General features: G+C 35.6%; 1 protein-coding gene across 2 annotated transcripts; it reads right to left on the reverse strand.

The window, feature by feature from the left end:
• Window positions 1-10,948: 10,948 nt before the first annotated feature.
• Window positions 10,949-18,132, reverse strand: LOC133799277 (homeobox-leucine zipper protein ATHB-14). Of its 2 annotated transcripts, XM_062237293.1 has the most exons (19): window positions 17,317-18,131; window positions 16,924-17,184; window positions 15,035-15,194; window positions 14,794-14,909; window positions 14,616-14,706; window positions 14,406-14,501; window positions 14,176-14,289; window positions 14,001-14,084; window positions 13,628-13,783; window positions 13,465-13,539; window positions 13,266-13,372; window positions 12,958-13,144; window positions 12,685-12,873; window positions 12,508-12,588; window positions 12,290-12,424; window positions 11,877-12,199; window positions 11,669-11,780; window positions 11,424-11,573; window positions 10,949-11,335 (listed from the first exon to the last, which is right to left on the reverse strand). In XM_062237293.1, exons 2-19 carry the CDS (start codon window positions 17,145-17,147, stop codon window positions 11,189-11,191), a joined length of 2,547 nt encoding a protein of 848 aa, XP_062093277.1. In that variant the 5' UTR covers window positions 17,148-17,184; window positions 17,317-18,131; the 3' UTR covers window positions 10,949-11,188. The 2 variants fall into 2 exon arrangements, with proteins under 2 accessions (XP_062093277.1, XP_062093276.1); XM_062237292.1 differs by having other exon boundaries at window positions 11,877-12,424; window positions 17,317-18,132.
• Between the last annotated feature and the right edge of the window lie 433 nt (window positions 18,133-18,565).

Genomic DNA, 18,565 nt, shown 5'->3' on the forward strand with positions numbered 1-18,565 from the left:
TCTTACTTGTGTAAAACAATTGCCTTTGTTTATTCGTATTATAGAGGATCCAATTAGAAAGCTTAAGCACAAGTAAGAAAATGAATGTGCATCAACGAGTAATGTCTATGCGAAGACAAAGAAAATTAGGGTTTGAAAAGAAAAGAGGAATGGTTCTGAAACCAAGAAAGCTTAAGCACGAGTAAGAAAATGAAAGTGCACAAATGAAAAATGTCTATGATTTTGGGAGGACAAATTTTATTTATAGAGAAAAATAGAAAATAATAAAATACAATCGGAGAAATAATATTGACCCTGAGACTAATTAACAAACCTAAAACAGAAAAAACCAAGTGCTTAACTAACCATTAACAATTATATTTTATTGGCATTCAATTTGGTAAAAAGTAGTTACCTACATAGTTGGTATTATTAAACTCAATATTACACTTATCTCTTCTATATAATAAGTGTGTAGATAACATAAATTCTTGGTTTTAACGGTTTTTATTTTATTCCTCTAACTTTAACGGAATATTTTTATATTTAACAAAATATTCTTATATTTAACGGTAGATTGTAAACATGATTTAAATTTAAATAAAATTAAATAAATAATTAATTAAACAAATTAAAATAAGATATTTTACAATGATAATTATTTAAAAATAATAAAACCATATATTTTATAACTTAAATCAATTTTAATTGAACTTAAACTTAATATTCACTTATGATTCATTTATTTTATTTAAAAAAAACTAAATATAATAAACTAAACTTGTTATTAATTAATTTCTATATGTTTCTTTTTGGCTTCGGAGTTTTGGTGCATCAACTGCTTTTGAGAAAAATCACCAGCAACAACGAAGATGAGGTGCATTTCTTCTTGAGGTCGAAGTCTAGTAGATTCGGTATGAAAGAATTTGCCCTAGTGACGGGGTTGACTTTTAGTACCGTCTCGTCACCAGAAGAGTTGGAAGAGCATAATCTCAGCAACTGGTTGATAAAGGAGTATTTCAATGATGCTGAGAAAGTAAAACTCTCACAGGTGGATCATGCTTTCAAGACTTGTACTACTGTGGAAGATGTGTACAAGCTTGGTCTATGTTTGTTGGTTGATGGGGTTCTGAATGCCATAGAGGGCAAGTTGCATATATGGCGAGATATTCTGACGATGGTTGAGGACATAGACTACTTCTTTAGCTATCCATGGGGGAAGTACTATTATAGGAGGTTATTGCAGTCTTGTAAGAAGGACATGGTGAAGAAAAAGACCAATTATGACAACAAGAAGGATGCCAAGGTGCAGCAAGAGTCCAAGTACAATATGTATGGTTATGCCCCGTCTTACAATATTGGGCATATGAGGCTATCCAGCAGCCTGCGACGGAGTTTGTTGTGAGCTCAGCAAACATGGTCCCGAGGATGCTTAGTTGGTCACATCGGAGGAACAAGGATTTCACAAGGTCTGTCATCTCATCGATATTATCGAAGAAGAATGTAAGTTATATTTGATTGACAATAAACAATTATTTTTTATCTATATGCTTATCTTTTATGATTATTTGAGTTAACCAAATGTTTTATGTTGTTTGCAGTTGATCGCCCTTCCAATGTTGAAGCCTCAACCAGCAGAAAAAGACTATTATTTATCATTGACAGAGGGAGATCTTCCCATTTATCCTTGGCTTGCTCAGGATCCCGGGGAGGCTGATGAGGAGGAGGATGCAACTTTTGAGAAAGTCGCGGAGATAGTTTCCCAAGCAGCCAAGGTAGCCAAGATATTTAATGATGATGTCCCGGAGGTTACCCCAGCACCAGCCCCAACCCCAGCCTCAGTCCTTGAGCTCGCCGAGTTGATTGAGCAGTTGGACAGAGTAAAGGGTCGACATGAGACCCTCCTGAAGAACCAGTTAGTGATCCTAGACGCCGTCCTCGAATGATAAGTGATATCAAACTGTCCTAGTTCCATGACCCACTTGAGTAATCGTCCCGAGGACTCTGGTTTTTGAAGAACTTGTCTCAACGGTTGATCGGTCAGGACTTGGATCGAGTGAGCTTGGAAATATGGATGCAGCTTTCGAGAGGCGATTACTAAACAGTAGGCTAGCTTTTCAATAGGGGGATACCTAGACTCCGCACCTACTAGCCTTTTACTGATATAGTACACAAAGTGTTGTACCCTGTTCTCTTCTTTTACCAAAGCAACGTTGATTACATGCTCGGTGATTGCCACATAGATGAATAGTACTTCACCATATATTGGCTTCGCAAGGACGGGAGGTTGAGTGAGATGCTCCTTCAAGGCTTGGAAAGCTTCTTCAGATTCCTCGGTCCATTGGATCTTCTTGCTACCCCTCAGTAAGTTAAAGAAAGGGACACACTTGTCCGTAGACTTTGATATGAACATATTGAGGACAGCTACTCTCCCTGTTAAGGTTTGCACTTCTTTGATTGTGGTAGGTGACTTCATGTCGATCAATGCTTTGTTCTTCTCGGGGTTAGCCTCAATTCCACGTGAATTGACTATGTATCTAAGAAACTTACCAGAACCAACTCCAAACGAGCACTTGAGAGGGTTTAACTTCATGCTATACTTTCTAAGTATTGCAAAGCATTCCTCCAAGTCTCAACATGCCCTCCTGCTTCTTTGGACTTGACCAACATGTCATTGACATATACCTCCATATTTTTGTCAATCAAGTCTTGAAATATGTCATTCACTAAAAGCTGGTAGGTGGCTCCTGCTTCTTCAAGTCGAATGGCATCACCTTATAACAGTACAATCACTTGTTTGTCCGAAAGCTGGTACATTCCTCGTCGAGAGGGTGCATACTTATTTGATTATACCCATAATAAACATTCATGAATGAGAGTATTTCATGTCTTGCTGTTGCATCGACCAGTTGGTCTATTCTGGGTAGTGGGAAGTAGTCTTTGGGGCAGGCCTTGTTCAAATCTGTGAAGTCTACGCATGTTCTCCACTTCCCATTTGGGACCAGCACAGGGTTTGATACCCAATCTAGGTAGTAGGCCTCCCTTATAAAACTGTTTTCCTTGAGCCGCTCGACCTCCTCCTTCAGGGCTTAAGATTGGTCTTTGTCAAGCAGTCTCATTTTTTGTTGCACTGGTGGGTAGTTCTTGTCCGCATTGAGGACATGGCTTATCATGGATGGAGAAATTCCAACCATGTCCTTATGTGACCAGGCAAAGACGTCCTGGTTCTTCTTCAAAGATTCTACCAACCGTGCCTTAATTTCCACCTTTAGCTCATTCTCAACTTTAATTACTCTAGTCGGGTCCTCCTCATCTAGTAGGACTTCGTACAGATCTTCGACTGGTCCTACCCCCATGATGTCATCCCCAAAGCGAGGATCGATGTCGTTTCCCTTGCTTTGGGAAACTTGCTATAATAAAAAATCTTCGTTAAAAGGAGCCCCCGACTCCAGTAGAGTGTTTCTTTCAACGTCAACTTCCATGTTGACAACCTCATCGGTTCCTTCCTTCTCTTCGCAGCAGGTTACTGCCATGTTGTTTATGGATGGTCCTTTCTTTGCCTTGACCAATGACGCATTATAGCATTCTCGTGCCTCCCTTTGGTTACCCTGTACGCATCCTTGCCCTGCGCTTGTGGGGAACTTCAAAGATAGATGCCAGATAGATACTGCTATGTGTAACGCCATCAGGAGGGGTCTCCCGAGCACTACATTGTAAGTCGATGAGCAATCTACCACCAGGAACTCTGTCATCATAGTCTCATGCCTGGGGGCATCCCCCACCGTGACCGGTAGTCTGATAGTTCCTGCAGGTGCTACGCATTCTCCTGTGAACCCATATATCACTTGGGAACACGGTGCCAGGTCCTTGACCGTGAGCTACATCTTCTTGAGGGATGATTTGTAGATAATATCTACTGAGCTTCCCTTATCCACCAAGCATCTCTTTACTCGGGCATTGGTGATTTGAATGGTAAGGACCAGGGGGTCATTGTGGGGGTACCTCACGTACCTGGCGTCATCCTCTGTAAAAGTGAGAGTTTCACTTCATACTTCAGATTTTTTTGGAGACCGCTCCTCGACTGCCATGCACTGGGAAGACTCCCCGACGATGACCTTAGCTAAGTATTCTACTCTTATTACCAACTACTTATTAGGAACTACTTTACTAACTTGACCGTTGGAGTCTCTTTGGCCGACACCACTCCGATGTCCCTAAGACTTTACGACCTTTTTCCCTTTTGTTGTGTATAGGTTGTCGGTGCCCACCTTTGATCGGTTCAATTGTAGATTCGTGCGTCTACAAAGACAATAGAGATGGCTAACAACGATTTTGACAAGAAAATCATACAAATCCGTAGGTTTTAGGGAGGATTTCGTGAGAATGAAAGAGAGAGAGGGAGAGAGAGAGAAGAGAGAGGAAGAAAAAGTTTTAGGATTCTTGATATAATGGGAGGGGTATTTTGGGTATGAGATGAATGTTTAGCATCAAATTGAAAAGATTAATAGTGCTAGGATTTTTTGGTAATATTAGTCATTATTAAGTATGGATAGTGAAATTTTCTTATACATATAACATAAAATAGTTATAAAAATCACCTACAAAATTTTATTTACAAAAATACATTGCTACATCATAAAAAAAATACTAGATTTAAAAAATAATATACCTGAATTGGAAACATTTACTAAATCCTGAATTTCCCATTTTTCTAGGTTTTCAAAAGTAACATGTTGGTTACTTATAATGGTGATAAGTTACCAATATGTTACTTTTTCACAAAAATGTTTATGTTTAGAGCATATTATTTTATATACATTTTTGTTACCTCCAAAATTTATTTGTTGAAACTTTTTTATCTTAAAATATTGTTGAGTTTTTTCTAGGTTATATTATAGTGTCTTATTATTTAAGATATTTTTACGTTACCTTCAAACTTATTTTAGGAACTAATGAGTTACAATAAAGTATAACAAATTACTATATAGCTTATCATTAAAAATTATTTTTAGTATACTATATAGTAACTTTTCTAATGAAAAATTTTAATTCACTTTTTAGTCGCTAGTGTAATGTACATGTAAATAATATTATTTCTTTTATTAATCAAACAAAAAAAAAAACTTAGAAGTTACATTCGTATTATAATAATAAAAAAAGTACACATTTTGGTTTTTTATTATGAATTTTTGTTTAACCAACTTAAAAAATAACTACATATAAACTTTGGTTAACCACATATAAAAGAAACTACATTTTGGTTTTTTATTTTTTAAATACAACAAAGCAAAAATAAACTTTTTGGCTAACCACATATAAAAGAAACTAAAATGTTACTTTTGATTCTAGTTATCTTCTCCAGCGACGACGAAAAAAACATATGCTTCCCACATATCAAAATAACCACATTGAATTTTAGATCGCAATGGTACCACCTGTGAGCCCAAACGACTAGCGGTGTGGTCGAAATTTTGTTTTTAAGTTTTGGAGAAGAGAGATAAAAGATCAATAGATAGATTTGAAGAAAGATAAAAAAATAAAAAAACTTGTTTTAAGGTATAAATTACTGTATATGTGTAAATAATTATTTATAAGGGATTTTTGTAAATAAATTCAAATCATGTTCAAGAATGTAGTTAATCCTACTTTAAATTGATACATAAGCAAGGGTGATTGTGGTGAAGTTGCTCCCTTTGGAAAGGTTTCCAAGTAGGGTTTTGTAATGCCTTACTACCCAGAGACCATTACACTGTGTATTTTAAATAGTGCTAAACTCGCTAAATTAGTCATTTGTTCATAATCGAGTAACTAAATGTGATTAATGGTTTATGGTTAAAATGTTTGGTAAAAAATACAACGTTTCACTAAAACGTTTACTGTATACACTGAGATCTCAAAATACATTTAAAAGGTTAATTACAATAAAAAAGTTACAACCAGCCGACCTAAGCGGCAAAATAGGGTTTAATCCTAATTCCTTTTTAAACCCTCGGCCATGGTGGTCGAGCAGCCGCATATGTACACATCGTCACCTACGCTCTCCAACTCAAGGATGGTCCATCTTTCTTTTACCTTTACCTGCACCACATAGCACCCGTGAGCCGAGGCTCAGCAAGAAAACTCAAACATGCTCATAAGTAGATAATAACATGTCATCAAATCATAATAAGCATGCCTAGCAGTAATAACCATATCCATGCATGTAGGCAGGCAAGTACAAATAAATGACTATGGGGTCCTGTGCCTTGAGTAGATGACTGTTAAGTCAATCTGGGGTCCTGCGCCCTGAATAAATGACTATTAAGTTAATCTGGGGTCTTGTACCTTGAATAAATGACTATTAAGTCAATCTGGGGTCCTGTGCCCTGAATAAATGACTATTAAGTTAATCCGGGGTCCTGCGCCCTAAGCCATGTGACGTTCTAGTCACATGAGCCTTTTAGTCCTGGCTTTGAGTAGCTAGCCTTAGACTAGCCAAGCGCTTTAGTTTTCTTTGACCAATAGGTCGGTCGAGCATATAATGCTCTTGTTGATTAGATCTAATCATATCGACCAGCGTTCAATGCGCTATTGTCGCTCTTGACTCATAAGTCAATTCCATACGACCAACGCTCGTTGATCATGACTGATAAGTCAGAGTTTCACTACTAGCACTAAACACCATTGCCGATCTGACGAATAAGTCAGTGCGTAGCTTAAACAAACAGTGTATTCCAGCATTCACAATGCAACAAATATCTAAATATAGAGCACTCAACATGCTTCATCAACAATCACCAACATAATTATGATCATGCACATTTACAGAGACTCAAGCTCTTATCAATTCCATATTCAACGTTCATGCCATGCCACAATCACATGCATCATATGTATCACATACCAAGTGCAGTTTTCTTACCTTTGGTCCAAGCACAAATTCCCAATAAACGACCATTGAGCACGATCCCGGTTCTAAGTCCCTAGCGATAACCTAGTCACAACCATGATATAGAATCCCGTCAAAATGAGTAAATAAAGGCTTTCAGACCGATTCCTAGCCTCCGAAATGTCGAATCCTACCAACCCGGGTAGTCAGATCGATCCCGAGCCCTTAGGTTTAAGTTCCCATTAATAAAACTCATTTTGGCCATTTCTGCCCTTTTGGGCCGCGACCCCAAAAACCCAGGCCGCGGCCTGATCAAGAACAGGGGCTAAACCCCTCTCTGTCTGCATCGTGGGCCACAGCCTGACAAAAAGGGACAGTTGCCCAAAGTGCCCCAACAGCCAAAAACATATTTTTTTCAAGCCTGGGACGCGACACACAATAAAAGGGTCACGGCCCAACCACGAACACAGCCAAGAACTCCTTTTTTCCATTTTAAAATCTTCCAAAAACCTATACAAGCATACCCAAATCTTATAAACAAAGTTCCCAATCATCTCAATGACCCAAAACCATCAAAACTCAAGCTTCAAACCATTCAAAAACTCCTCAAAACGTAAAATCCAAATTCAAAACTTAACAAATTCTAGGAAACGGAAACTTAGAAATTTAAAGCTTAAATTACCTCTGATTATGTTGCTTCTCGCCAAATCCTCTGGCTAATAAGCTTCTAATATTTCCTAGAATCGTTATGACTTGATCCTTGCTTGAATCGGAGTCCTAAAACTTGAGTTTCCTTCGAAAATGCTAACGAACGTCGAAAAGGGAATAGGAGAGAGAGAGAGAGAACGTACTGAACGTTCTTTTTATGTTTCTGACAGGTTACTTCGAGCTTAAGTAACCTCAAGCAAATCCTAATGCTCGGGGTCCCAAAAACGCCACTGGGGTAAAATAGTCAAAATTCCAAGAATTCCCTCCTGATCTCACTAACTCCCAATATATCATCAAATAATCATTCCCATTACCCGATATCCCGATAATGTGCTAAATACCCAATATACTCCTTGACTCACTCTGAGTCAAGTATGAGTCCCGTTGTGACTTTCCCATTAGCTTACTCCCTAGGATCATCTCGTGCCGAGTAACCCAAACATATCCACATAGTAATGTAAGACCACACACATACCACATATATGCCAAATATACTCATAATGAGTCAAATTACGAAAATTACCCAATTAATCATAAATTAGCCCACATGTATATTTAATACACCAAAACATGCATATCAAGTCATATTATAATATAACTAACATAATCACATAATGATGCATATATATATCACATAATCACATAATCTATAATTTGTTATCCTAATCAAGAAATTTGGGACGTTACAGGTTCGTAGGTCTTCCACAATTTTGATTGATTTCAAGCTACATAATATTAGTATTAGTTGATGTACAATTACATTACAAGAATCGAGACTAACAATTGATTCTTGAGTTGAATTTGAATATGAAATATACTGTTTTATTTTTTTGGAAATTTTAAATTTTCGCATCAGCTAGTTACAATAAGAAAAGTGGTAATCTATTACAATTTTTTTTTTCAATTTGGTTTACATGTCAATATTTTTTTTGTTCCAGACTTGTATCTAGTTACCACTTTTTATACTATGATGAAATTTTCCATATTTTGGAAGAAAAAAAAATTCAAATCCATGATTGAAAAAATCGACTAATTCTTGTAAGTATATTTTTTTTTTATGGAATTGTAATTCGACTAATTTTGCTATTGACCAATGAATATAATAGCTAAAAATGGATAACAATAAACAAAAATACAGCAAGAAGAAAAAAATCAATAAAATAAGTAATAATGTAAAAATTGTATATTATAATATTAAATGCTTTTACAAAAATAAAATAACATAATAAAAATAATAACTTCAAAATTACAAAATTTCCATTAAAGATAACTCAACTAAATTAAGGCACTAACCGTGACTTTTTAAAAAAAAAAAAATTATATATATAAGATTAATAATCACATAGCTTTAAGAAAATTAAAATAAATTCTTTCAAAAAAAATAAGAAAATTAAAATAAATAAAGAATATGAGATTCCTGTATCAATCTTAAATGAATAAGATTAGTTGAAAAAAAGATTAAAAAGAAATACCAAATTGTTGTATGTATTTTAGTGTTTTTTTTTAACTTTTATAAGGAATTTACTCTAGTGGTAAATCTAACATGTTTTGAAGCAACTATGTAATTATTAGGTTGTATAATTATTAGGGTAGTAATTATATATCTGAGTAATTATACTATATTTTAAAATACAAAATATATTTGGATATCAAGTAGTAATTATTTATGAAATTCTATTGTGATGCTTGGCAAAACAGTCAATAATTACACAAAAAAAATAATATTATGTAATATATATTATTAAAAAATGAATTACATAGTTTTCATAAGAGTTATGATAATTAAATAATGTAATTGGAATCTTTAAATTATTTCCAATTACTTAGAGTACTCCAATGGATGATCTAAAATAACTAAATAGATAAAATTATACTAAAATGTACTAAAATAAGTCTCCAATGAATACTTTATTCTTAAAAAAAATTACCTTCATCTATAGCATATAATTTTATTTATAACATACTATTTATCTATGTAAACATATAATATTAATTTTTCATATTCTTTCTTACATTATTCACAAACACATCAAATCAAACACACAAATATATATATATGTTCTTCTCCTTTTTTTTTTTTTCTTTTTATATATTTATATATATATATAGTTATATACCTAGTAAATGAGTTTCATTTATATTTTATAATATTATTATATATTTTTTTAATAGGTAGTATTATAATATAATTATGTGATATGATATATGGATAGATTTTATAAATATTAAAAAATATTATGATATTATTGATAGTTAAAGAAAATATTTAAAATTAATAGAAAATATTTAAAAATATAATATTTAAATAATATAGAGAAAAAAATAAAGAAGCTGATGTATGGTGTAATGTAAAAGTTAAAGGTAAAATAGAAAAAAAATTGTGTTATAGAGATATATTTTAAAAAATAGAGTAGAATATCTATTAAAAGTGATCTTAATTTATACCAATTAAATAATTAATCCAAATTACAATTAAATTCCAATTAGAATGTAGCTTTGCAAACGCACCATTTTTGGTATGTCAAGAAAATTTATGTCCAAATTCATTATATCTTCTGAAACTTCTATTTATTGGGTGCTTTAAGTCAAGAAAATAAAAAAGGTTAGAAATGAAAGCAGAACAATTATAGTAGTAGTCATAATGAGGCCTTTTCATTCATTTATTGCAAAAGATAATGTGTTGCTGAACAATGGATTTTGTAGCCTTAATTTTTTAGAGTAATAGGTAGGTATCTCTACTTGTTAAAGTCCCCAAAATTTATTGTCTCCTGTCAAATCTACTGTTATTTTTTTAATTCTTTTTATTTTATAATTTGATCCTTTTTCTGTGCCATAAGTCAGATTATTTTCAGGCTTTGAAGAGTCTTGGAAAACGACATCAGTCAGGGGATCCTTTTCTTTCATTTTTGGACCATCAATTTCGTCGTTTCTGATTGTCATCATCCTAAAAGAAATTAAAATTATTTATGGGGTCCTTCAATTTATTACAGATAATGAGTGCTTTTTGTTTTTTACTTTTATTTTATTAGCCATGTGGAGCTCTCTGCCTCTGTTTGTTCCATTATTATTTTCTTGGCTTATATTTTCAGGAATGAGAAACATGCAAAAATAGCTGATTATTGACTCTTTCACTTAAGCTTATTATCTTTATCCTTGTTGGATGAGCTGTTGAATCTTTTCTTCACTCAATCATACTCACGGTCAGTATCATAGGTCCTGATTTATGTAATATGTACCATAATAAAATTGGCTGAAAGAGTTGTAAAAATGAACTACAACGCTGTTCATTTTCATTTGATTATAATTTGATCCAAAGATTCATTCCCTTTTCCTTGTATGGTTAATTCTATCTATTTCCAGCATTATGTTTTTCATCCATACCAAAAGCCAAAATAGTAGAAAGAAATATCCATAACATATATCCATAACATATATATTGATACCCCATTTAGCCAAATATAGAAGTTACATACAGGGAATCGAGTGGGAAGGAGTTTTCATAAAAATCCTGTGCCATGGAATACTAGTTCACTGCTCATAACTATATATTAGTAGTAGTTGGCTATATAATGTAATATATATAACTTATAATAGATAAATATAATATAATAAGCCAAGGTGTCGTCTTCATCGTCACACAAAAGACCAGTTCATGAACATGAATGCCAAGCAATGATTGGAGTCCTCGTCGTTGAGAACTTTCCATGCAACGGCCTGTTCGTATGACACCGGCCTACCCATGCTAGACACACATATCCCGGCTGGTAGATAAGCAAAACCCTGCAGTTGTCAAAAATCTGTATTAGATTCTACACAAGGCTACTCGGTTACCAACCCAATCTTTGATTCAATTTTGGCTGTGAATTACCTGCTGCATGATTTTGGAAAACTCAGAGCACAGATTCTTCCGACCACCTTCGTCTAGAATCTTGTCAAGCATTATATCTTGGAGGGCGACGAGAGTTGTTTCAAGCATGTCAAGTCCAGCCTGGTTTGCAAAGGTGAATACAGGAGATGCCTACAATAATATTTTCAATTTCGTTATGATCAATGGGAAATTCAACATCTAGAAGACTAGATTTGAAGAGTAAAGGAGACAGGCTCGGGTAGTACATTTGTTTTCACAGAGCAGCACATGATTGCATCGGAGTGGTTCCAGAGTCGCTTTAAGATGGCATCACCAGACGGCGAATCCATTTGAAAAAGCTCTCCTCCAGTGTGCATCCTGAAGCCAAAAAAAAAACATTAATTGAGAATATTCTATTTGTAGAAGTAAAATAAATTTGTTTTCATTTTGGTTATTATAGTATTGAGAGTCAACCTGTAGCTTCGGCTTATCCACTGTGCCAAGGTTAGCGCTTCAGGAGATTGAGGAAGAGATTTTGGTCCTATCTGTGAGCCAAGCTGAGAGGGAGCAATCGCCATTGCAACCCTCTGAACAGACCCAACAACACTGCGCACATACTGGCGAGCCATAGCAGCCACATTGTCTCGAGTATGGTTCTCAAAAGTGAATTGGAAGGCGATAGTCAGGACTGACCTAAGATTGTAACTTGCATCAGCTTCACTGGCTGGACGGGCACTACCCGATCCAACTTCAAGAGTAGAGGCCAAATCCAGTGTTCGAGTAGCACCGGGAGTATCCTGCACATACAAAATAGATGAATATACAAGACCAACAAAGAACTCCTTCCAATTCAAAATTATTGCATTAAGCTGAACCATTTTACTAACCGCCTTTGGATCCAATGGAATGACACGAAAACCAGATGGTAACAATGGTGCTTCATCAGCAAAAGATTCATCAATGGGTGCAAAAACAAGCTGAGCACAGGAACCAACTGCACTTTCATCAACACCACTGCATAGCTGTCCAAATTATATTTAGGAATGTCAGGTTAAAAATGAAATAAAAAACTTCAACAAATAAAAAGTAGTGCAGTGATGAAAACCTGCAATAAGTACATGTCCCGTGCCAAAGCAACCTCTTCAGGAGAGAAAGCCTGGCCCTCCAACCGAACCACCTCCAGAAACTGCATTTAGTTGCAAGGAAATAAACTTAAGATACCTAAAAACAATTATAACAAGAATAGGAGAGAGGCAAGTTCATTGAGTGGCTAAGTTCTTACCTCCTCATTCTCCACCGTGTGGGCGAGTGGTAAGATGACCTGGCTACTAGGAAATCCACCAGGTCTTGCACAAGGAATTGCATAAGGACTAGGTTTAAGACATGAAGCAGAATATGCATCAACTCCATAGTCGGCCCATTCTGATCGATGCTCCCTCAGAAATTGAACAAGCAAAGCTGGAGGAACATTCTGATTCATAACAGAGATGTGAACATCAAGACAAATCCAATCCAGAACGATGATGAAGACTTTAAAATGGCAAGTAGAATTTACCTGAAGTAGCATGGATGCCTTGGCACACAGCACCCCTCCAAAAGTCGGAAACATTGATGCATTGTACTGGGAACCAAGAAACTTGTTTGAAGATGAGTTGACAACAATGGTTACATCCTCCACCCCGTCACTACCTAAAAGTGACCACCCATCATCTGCGAACCCATTGACTGCATCATTGAAACCCCTAGAACCATTTATAAAGAAATATCAGCCAATGAAGAAGACTACAAAAGGACAAAGTAAATGAAATGAATTAAATAAAAAATATTAACTTCTTTTTGCTTTTCTTTGATTTAAGATTTTACCTGCAGAGTCTCTGACTAAATGTCCTCAAGACAGCAGGTTGGCGGCCTCCACCATACTGTATTTCTCCACTAGCTTCTTGGGCAATTTGTCGGATATGGCGCAAAGCCTAATAAAAGAAACACAAATGAAACATAAATTACAAAGACCATAACTATCAATAAACAAACAAAATGGGGGAATTTTTTTTAGAGCTCTTACAGCAATAGTCATTTTCTGAGCAAGGATTTTCGATGATTCGTAAAGTGGCCTGAGAACTTCAGGAACGCTCCAAGCCTACAAAAACAGTAAATTTTTTAATAAAAAAAAATGAAACAACGAAGTTTAGGCAAAGGTCATTCAGATTGGATTGCTTGAAACTCACGTCTAAATCAACATGATCAACAATGTGAATTATGGAGCCACCACCCTCACAAGGTCGGATTAGGTATCCACTAGGAAGCACGTCTGCCCTTACAAAACATGAAGATGGAGGGCCAGCTGGGCCACCAGTAGAAGTAGTCAAGGACCTCTCACATATCTGCAAAATTGAATTTTACAGTAAGAAATATGTTAACCATGCGTATAAAGCACCTGGCTGACCTAACTAACATCGAACTCAACCACTAGGTACATAAACATGCCTGCCAACAAATTGAATGAGAGAAAAGACCAGAAAAATTAGAACTCAAGTAAAATAAGACAGATCAGACAGCACAACCAAGACAAAAAAGTGCAATTAAGTAATAGTTGGTTACCACAAGACTGTTGTCTTCCAAGCTAGTTGTATATCTCAGTGTCCAAAAGTCACGTGCTGCTGCTAATGTTGTTGGTGCATATGTCTGGTGAGAAGAAATTTCATTAGAAATATGACATGTCATCGTAGAAACTTCATAAAAGATAAACTTGTAAATTTTGTAATCATATGTTAACCTGCATATATACAAGCTCAATGGTTCCACCATTTCCTGTAGGTATTACACTCAATACATCAACGCAACGGCAGTCGCGAAACCATGATGTACGATCTTTGAGAATCTCAGCGACCTACATTGAATTTTTAAAAATCATGTTAGACCAGATAAAGAAAAGGGAAACTTCCTTAGAGGAATAATTTGTACAAGGCAGGAGAGGAGAGCAGAAATAGCAACAGATACAAGTACCTTTGTGGGCTCCAGGCTCACAAGACCGCAAGCTCGTGCTGCTACCCCACTACAGTTGCGGGAAACAGCAACGATACCAATAGAATCCGGACCAGGCTACAAAATCATACATTACAAATTAAATTCACAGGGCATGAATTTGAGTGCATTTACAAAAGACATGGGGTGTGGTGTGTGTGGGAAGAGAGGGTTTAGGCTTCAAGAGTGTACCTTCATCCCAATCATCTGGACCCAGTCGACAGCAGTTCCAGTTGCCTTGGACAGGAACTCTGCCAGGGTCTCCTCTGCTATAGCTAGGAGGCTGGTAAGTAAAAGGTTCATAAGTTACTTAAACCAAAAATCAAATAGTATAGTGAAGTAATAAATTTTAACTTGAGAAAGTACTCACCCAGCTGGGTTGTTAGCATCCCTTTGGGGCTGCTGAGGTGTTGGGTTTTGTTGTTGTTGGTTTTGACCACTCATGACCACAGACTCACAACTATTGTCTGTGGTCGTCCCAGATGCCTGGTAACAACAATAGAAGAATACTAACATTAGAAAGATATGCCACAGCATAGTAAACCTCATTAAATTCTTCTCTGGTAGTATGGTACACAAAATACAAGAGTAAATTCTGTGTAGCTTCTTACAGTGTGCAGTTGATTTCGCATAAACCCGTTCTCATAAACCAGGTGAGAGACCTGTTTCTGTAGACGATCATTCTCTTCCATCAACAACTTGTTCAGCGCAGACAGCTTTCTATTGACTGTCTGGAGTCGAGAGGCTTCCTTCCTCTGCTTTTCTCGACATCTACAGAAAGAGCATACAATAACATAAGAGTTTAGATAATCAGTCTTTACTATTTAAGCTACAAAGACGATCAATTTTTTTAAGTTATCATAACACACTGACATAAGCATGCTTAGTTAACAGATGTAACTGTTAGAAGAAAATTCACAGTGAAATTAGAATAAGTTAGCAATGTTGCTAAAGATAATATAAGCATTAACAACGTTGTTAACTTATTAAATATTGACTTGTATTATAATGAATTAAAAAGCAATCCAGTTAAAAAAAATTGCTACAATTAAACAATGCAATTGCTTTAATGCCCCATTTTGATATAAAGAAGAGTAAAGGAGCAGAAAACGACAAAGATACAGCTGACCATGATTGAATTTAGGAAAAAAGAAACTGAACTTTTTAGTCTTTAGCTACCAAAGTTCTTAAAATTCATTTAACCAAAGAAGAGACAAATTAAGAGGTGTGAACATATCATCACAAGAGAATGAGTTAAGTCATTAACAAGACAAAGCATGTTCTGGGAGACCTCACTCATCATCATCGTTATTAATATTGATATTTCTTTTTTCAAAACTTGCACATTACTACTAGCGTGCCATTACTACCATTAAATGGAAAACTGAGATCTATAGATGCATTATTTAATTAAAAGTATAATTTGAAATTGAAGGGAAAGCAGTAAAATAAAGTAAAGGCATGCATGCTAAAGCCACTTAATTTGCTGTCATAATCCTTCATTTAGACTAAAAAAAATCATGACAAAAAAAACCCTTTTCAGACGAAATTGTCAGACATTTAAAAACAAAAGCTTTTCCCTAGAAATCCATAAATGAGGAGAGAAAGAAGGCAGAAAGAGAATTAAGAAAGAGATAACTATTATTATCAAGGAAAAAAAAGTAGGTAAAGTGAGAAAAGGGAGAAAAAAAAAACAATGTTGTCCACAGGAAATGGACAAAAATCCTTTTTCATTGAGCAAAAAACCACACAAAACAGGCTGCAGGCATAAAAAGAGTGCAAAACTCACGCATAAAAAGCAAATCTCTTGAAACTTACAAAGAAATCTAAAGAATAATATATTAGATAAAATTCTTAGCATTACATCGATACTAGAATAAAAAAATGGAAAAAAAAATTAGAAAGATGACAACTTTTAATTCATGAAGAATCAAAAGACAAAAAAAGATATGAAATAAGAAAGGAGCGTGGGAAACAAAACAACACATTCCAAAGAATTTTCACAGAAAAAATAAAAAACTATGCTTTTCACATACATCTGCACACCTTTGATATACCCAACAGAAGAGATAGATCCAGTAGATGACTACTCACTTTGTTTTTAAAACAATATCAAAAAAGATGAAATGATAAAACTTGAGGCAACCCCAGTTGAAAAATATGTTCAAGGCTGTTATAAATCAGAATAATGAACTCAAACTTCAGAAAAGGACGCATAAGAAAATGAAACCAAAGAATCCGTGTACAAGGAAAATCGATTAGAATGTAGATAAGAGAAACACAAGAAGCCACAGAAAATGACAAACTAACAAAAATTTGGTACAAGGAGAGACCTTAACAAGGAACAGTCTTTCCAAGTTTTAAGATTTAAAATGAAGAGTACAAAATAAATGACAGAAGAGAGAGAACTGGTTGATCTTGTGTTTGAAGAACTCATTAGCCAAAAAGAAAAACAAGCCATTCTATATACACAAACATATATGTATTTGAATAAAATTACCTGCGGTTCTGAAACCAGACTTTGATCTGTTTGGGTTCAATATTAGAGAGAATAGGGCACTCCCTAATGAGCTGCTGCCTTCTCAAGGAGCTAGGCTTTGGACATTCCGAGTACACCCTCTCCAAGGCCTCAACCTGCTCCGGTGTATACCTCACGTACTTACTATTATCCATTTGCTTATAATTACTATTTGTTGGTGAATCCTTGTGCATCACAAGAGCCATCAAACGATGCACCACCCCTCACAAAACCAGAGCTAAGCTAAAACCCCAAGAAAGAATAACAAGAGAAAAACACCACAAAATTAGTAAAAACAAGTAACAACAACAAAAACACAGAAAGCTTTATGTGGCCCCTAGAAGCCATGGTGCTCCAAAAAAATGAGATTTTTACTTAGAAAGTTTGAGTTGTCAGCAGTTCTTCTTCTTCTGTATTACTTTTCTTGACGGTGTGCTCAAGGGGTAGGCTCTCTTCACCAAGAGAGCCTCCGCTCTCCTTCATCAGCCTGCTGTCGTTTGAATATTCTCTCTCTCTCTCAGCTCTCTCAAGCACACACAAACTTTCTCTATCAATATCTGGCCTGGCTTTTTCTCTCAAAACCCAAGTAAGGAAAAAAAAAAAGAGATGAGCGAGCTTTGTAAGTTTGAACAGTAGAGGAGAAGTGGTATGTCCTTGGTTGATGGTCTTTATCTCAGACGCCAATCTCGAGAATTTTTCTAGACACCAACCCACAGAAAGAGATGGAGAGAGCGAAAGAAGGGAAGAACGCTTGTGTAATATATGTTTCTTTGTTTGTGGCTTTGTATATTGTGACAGAGAAAGCAAATGTAACAAGCCAGGTGGCCAAGGCTAATCCATTACTCTACCTTGTCCTGTCTTTTTTTTTTTTCTTTCTGGGCTTTTCTTTTTCCCAAAGATTAATCTGAAAAAGTTTGCACTTTTATATAGCACAACAATATAATAATATAATATATCCTCTCTCTCTCTCTATAACTGTGTGATGTGAAAAATGAAAGGGAAAGAATAAAAGGAAAAGGACTAATAAATAGGAAGGAGAGGAGAGGAGAGGAGAGGAGGGGCTGCTACTGTTGCTGTTGCTGCTGGTACCGGTGCTGGTGCTGCACTGCTGCTGATCTGAGCCACTCTGCCAGACACATCAGAGGAGACGTTTTTTGACGATTCAATTCTTTTTTTGGTCACTCTTTCTCTCTCTCTCTTCCATCACACAAAAATATATAATAAATAGAAAAATAATAGACAAGAGTACTGTACAGCTTCTCACTCCATAATGGTAACAGTAGTAGTAGTATTATTTTGTATTGATGCACAGTATGGATCATGGTGTGGACCATTTGCATCATCATCATCATGGATACATATATATACACATCATTCATCATATATATATATGATATCATTGCTCATACATAGCATTGTATGTGTGTGTATATACGTGTAAAGGGTGTGAGCATATACATACATTTTAGACAGAGAAGTGATGCATGGGAGTCGTGAAGGCCGAGAAGAAATGGACAAAAGTGATGTTGTAACATTACAAATGTTTTGCTTTTACTGGGTACGGCTCGTTACCACATGCATGACTGGTGTAACCCGAACCCGGATCCGTTTCTGGCCGGGTTGG

Source organism: Humulus lupulus, chromosome 9 (assembly GCF_963169125.1).
Source record: "Humulus lupulus chromosome 9, drHumLupu1.1, whole genome shotgun sequence".
NCBI classification, from domain to species: Eukaryota; Viridiplantae; Streptophyta; class Magnoliopsida; order Rosales; family Cannabaceae; genus Humulus; species Humulus lupulus.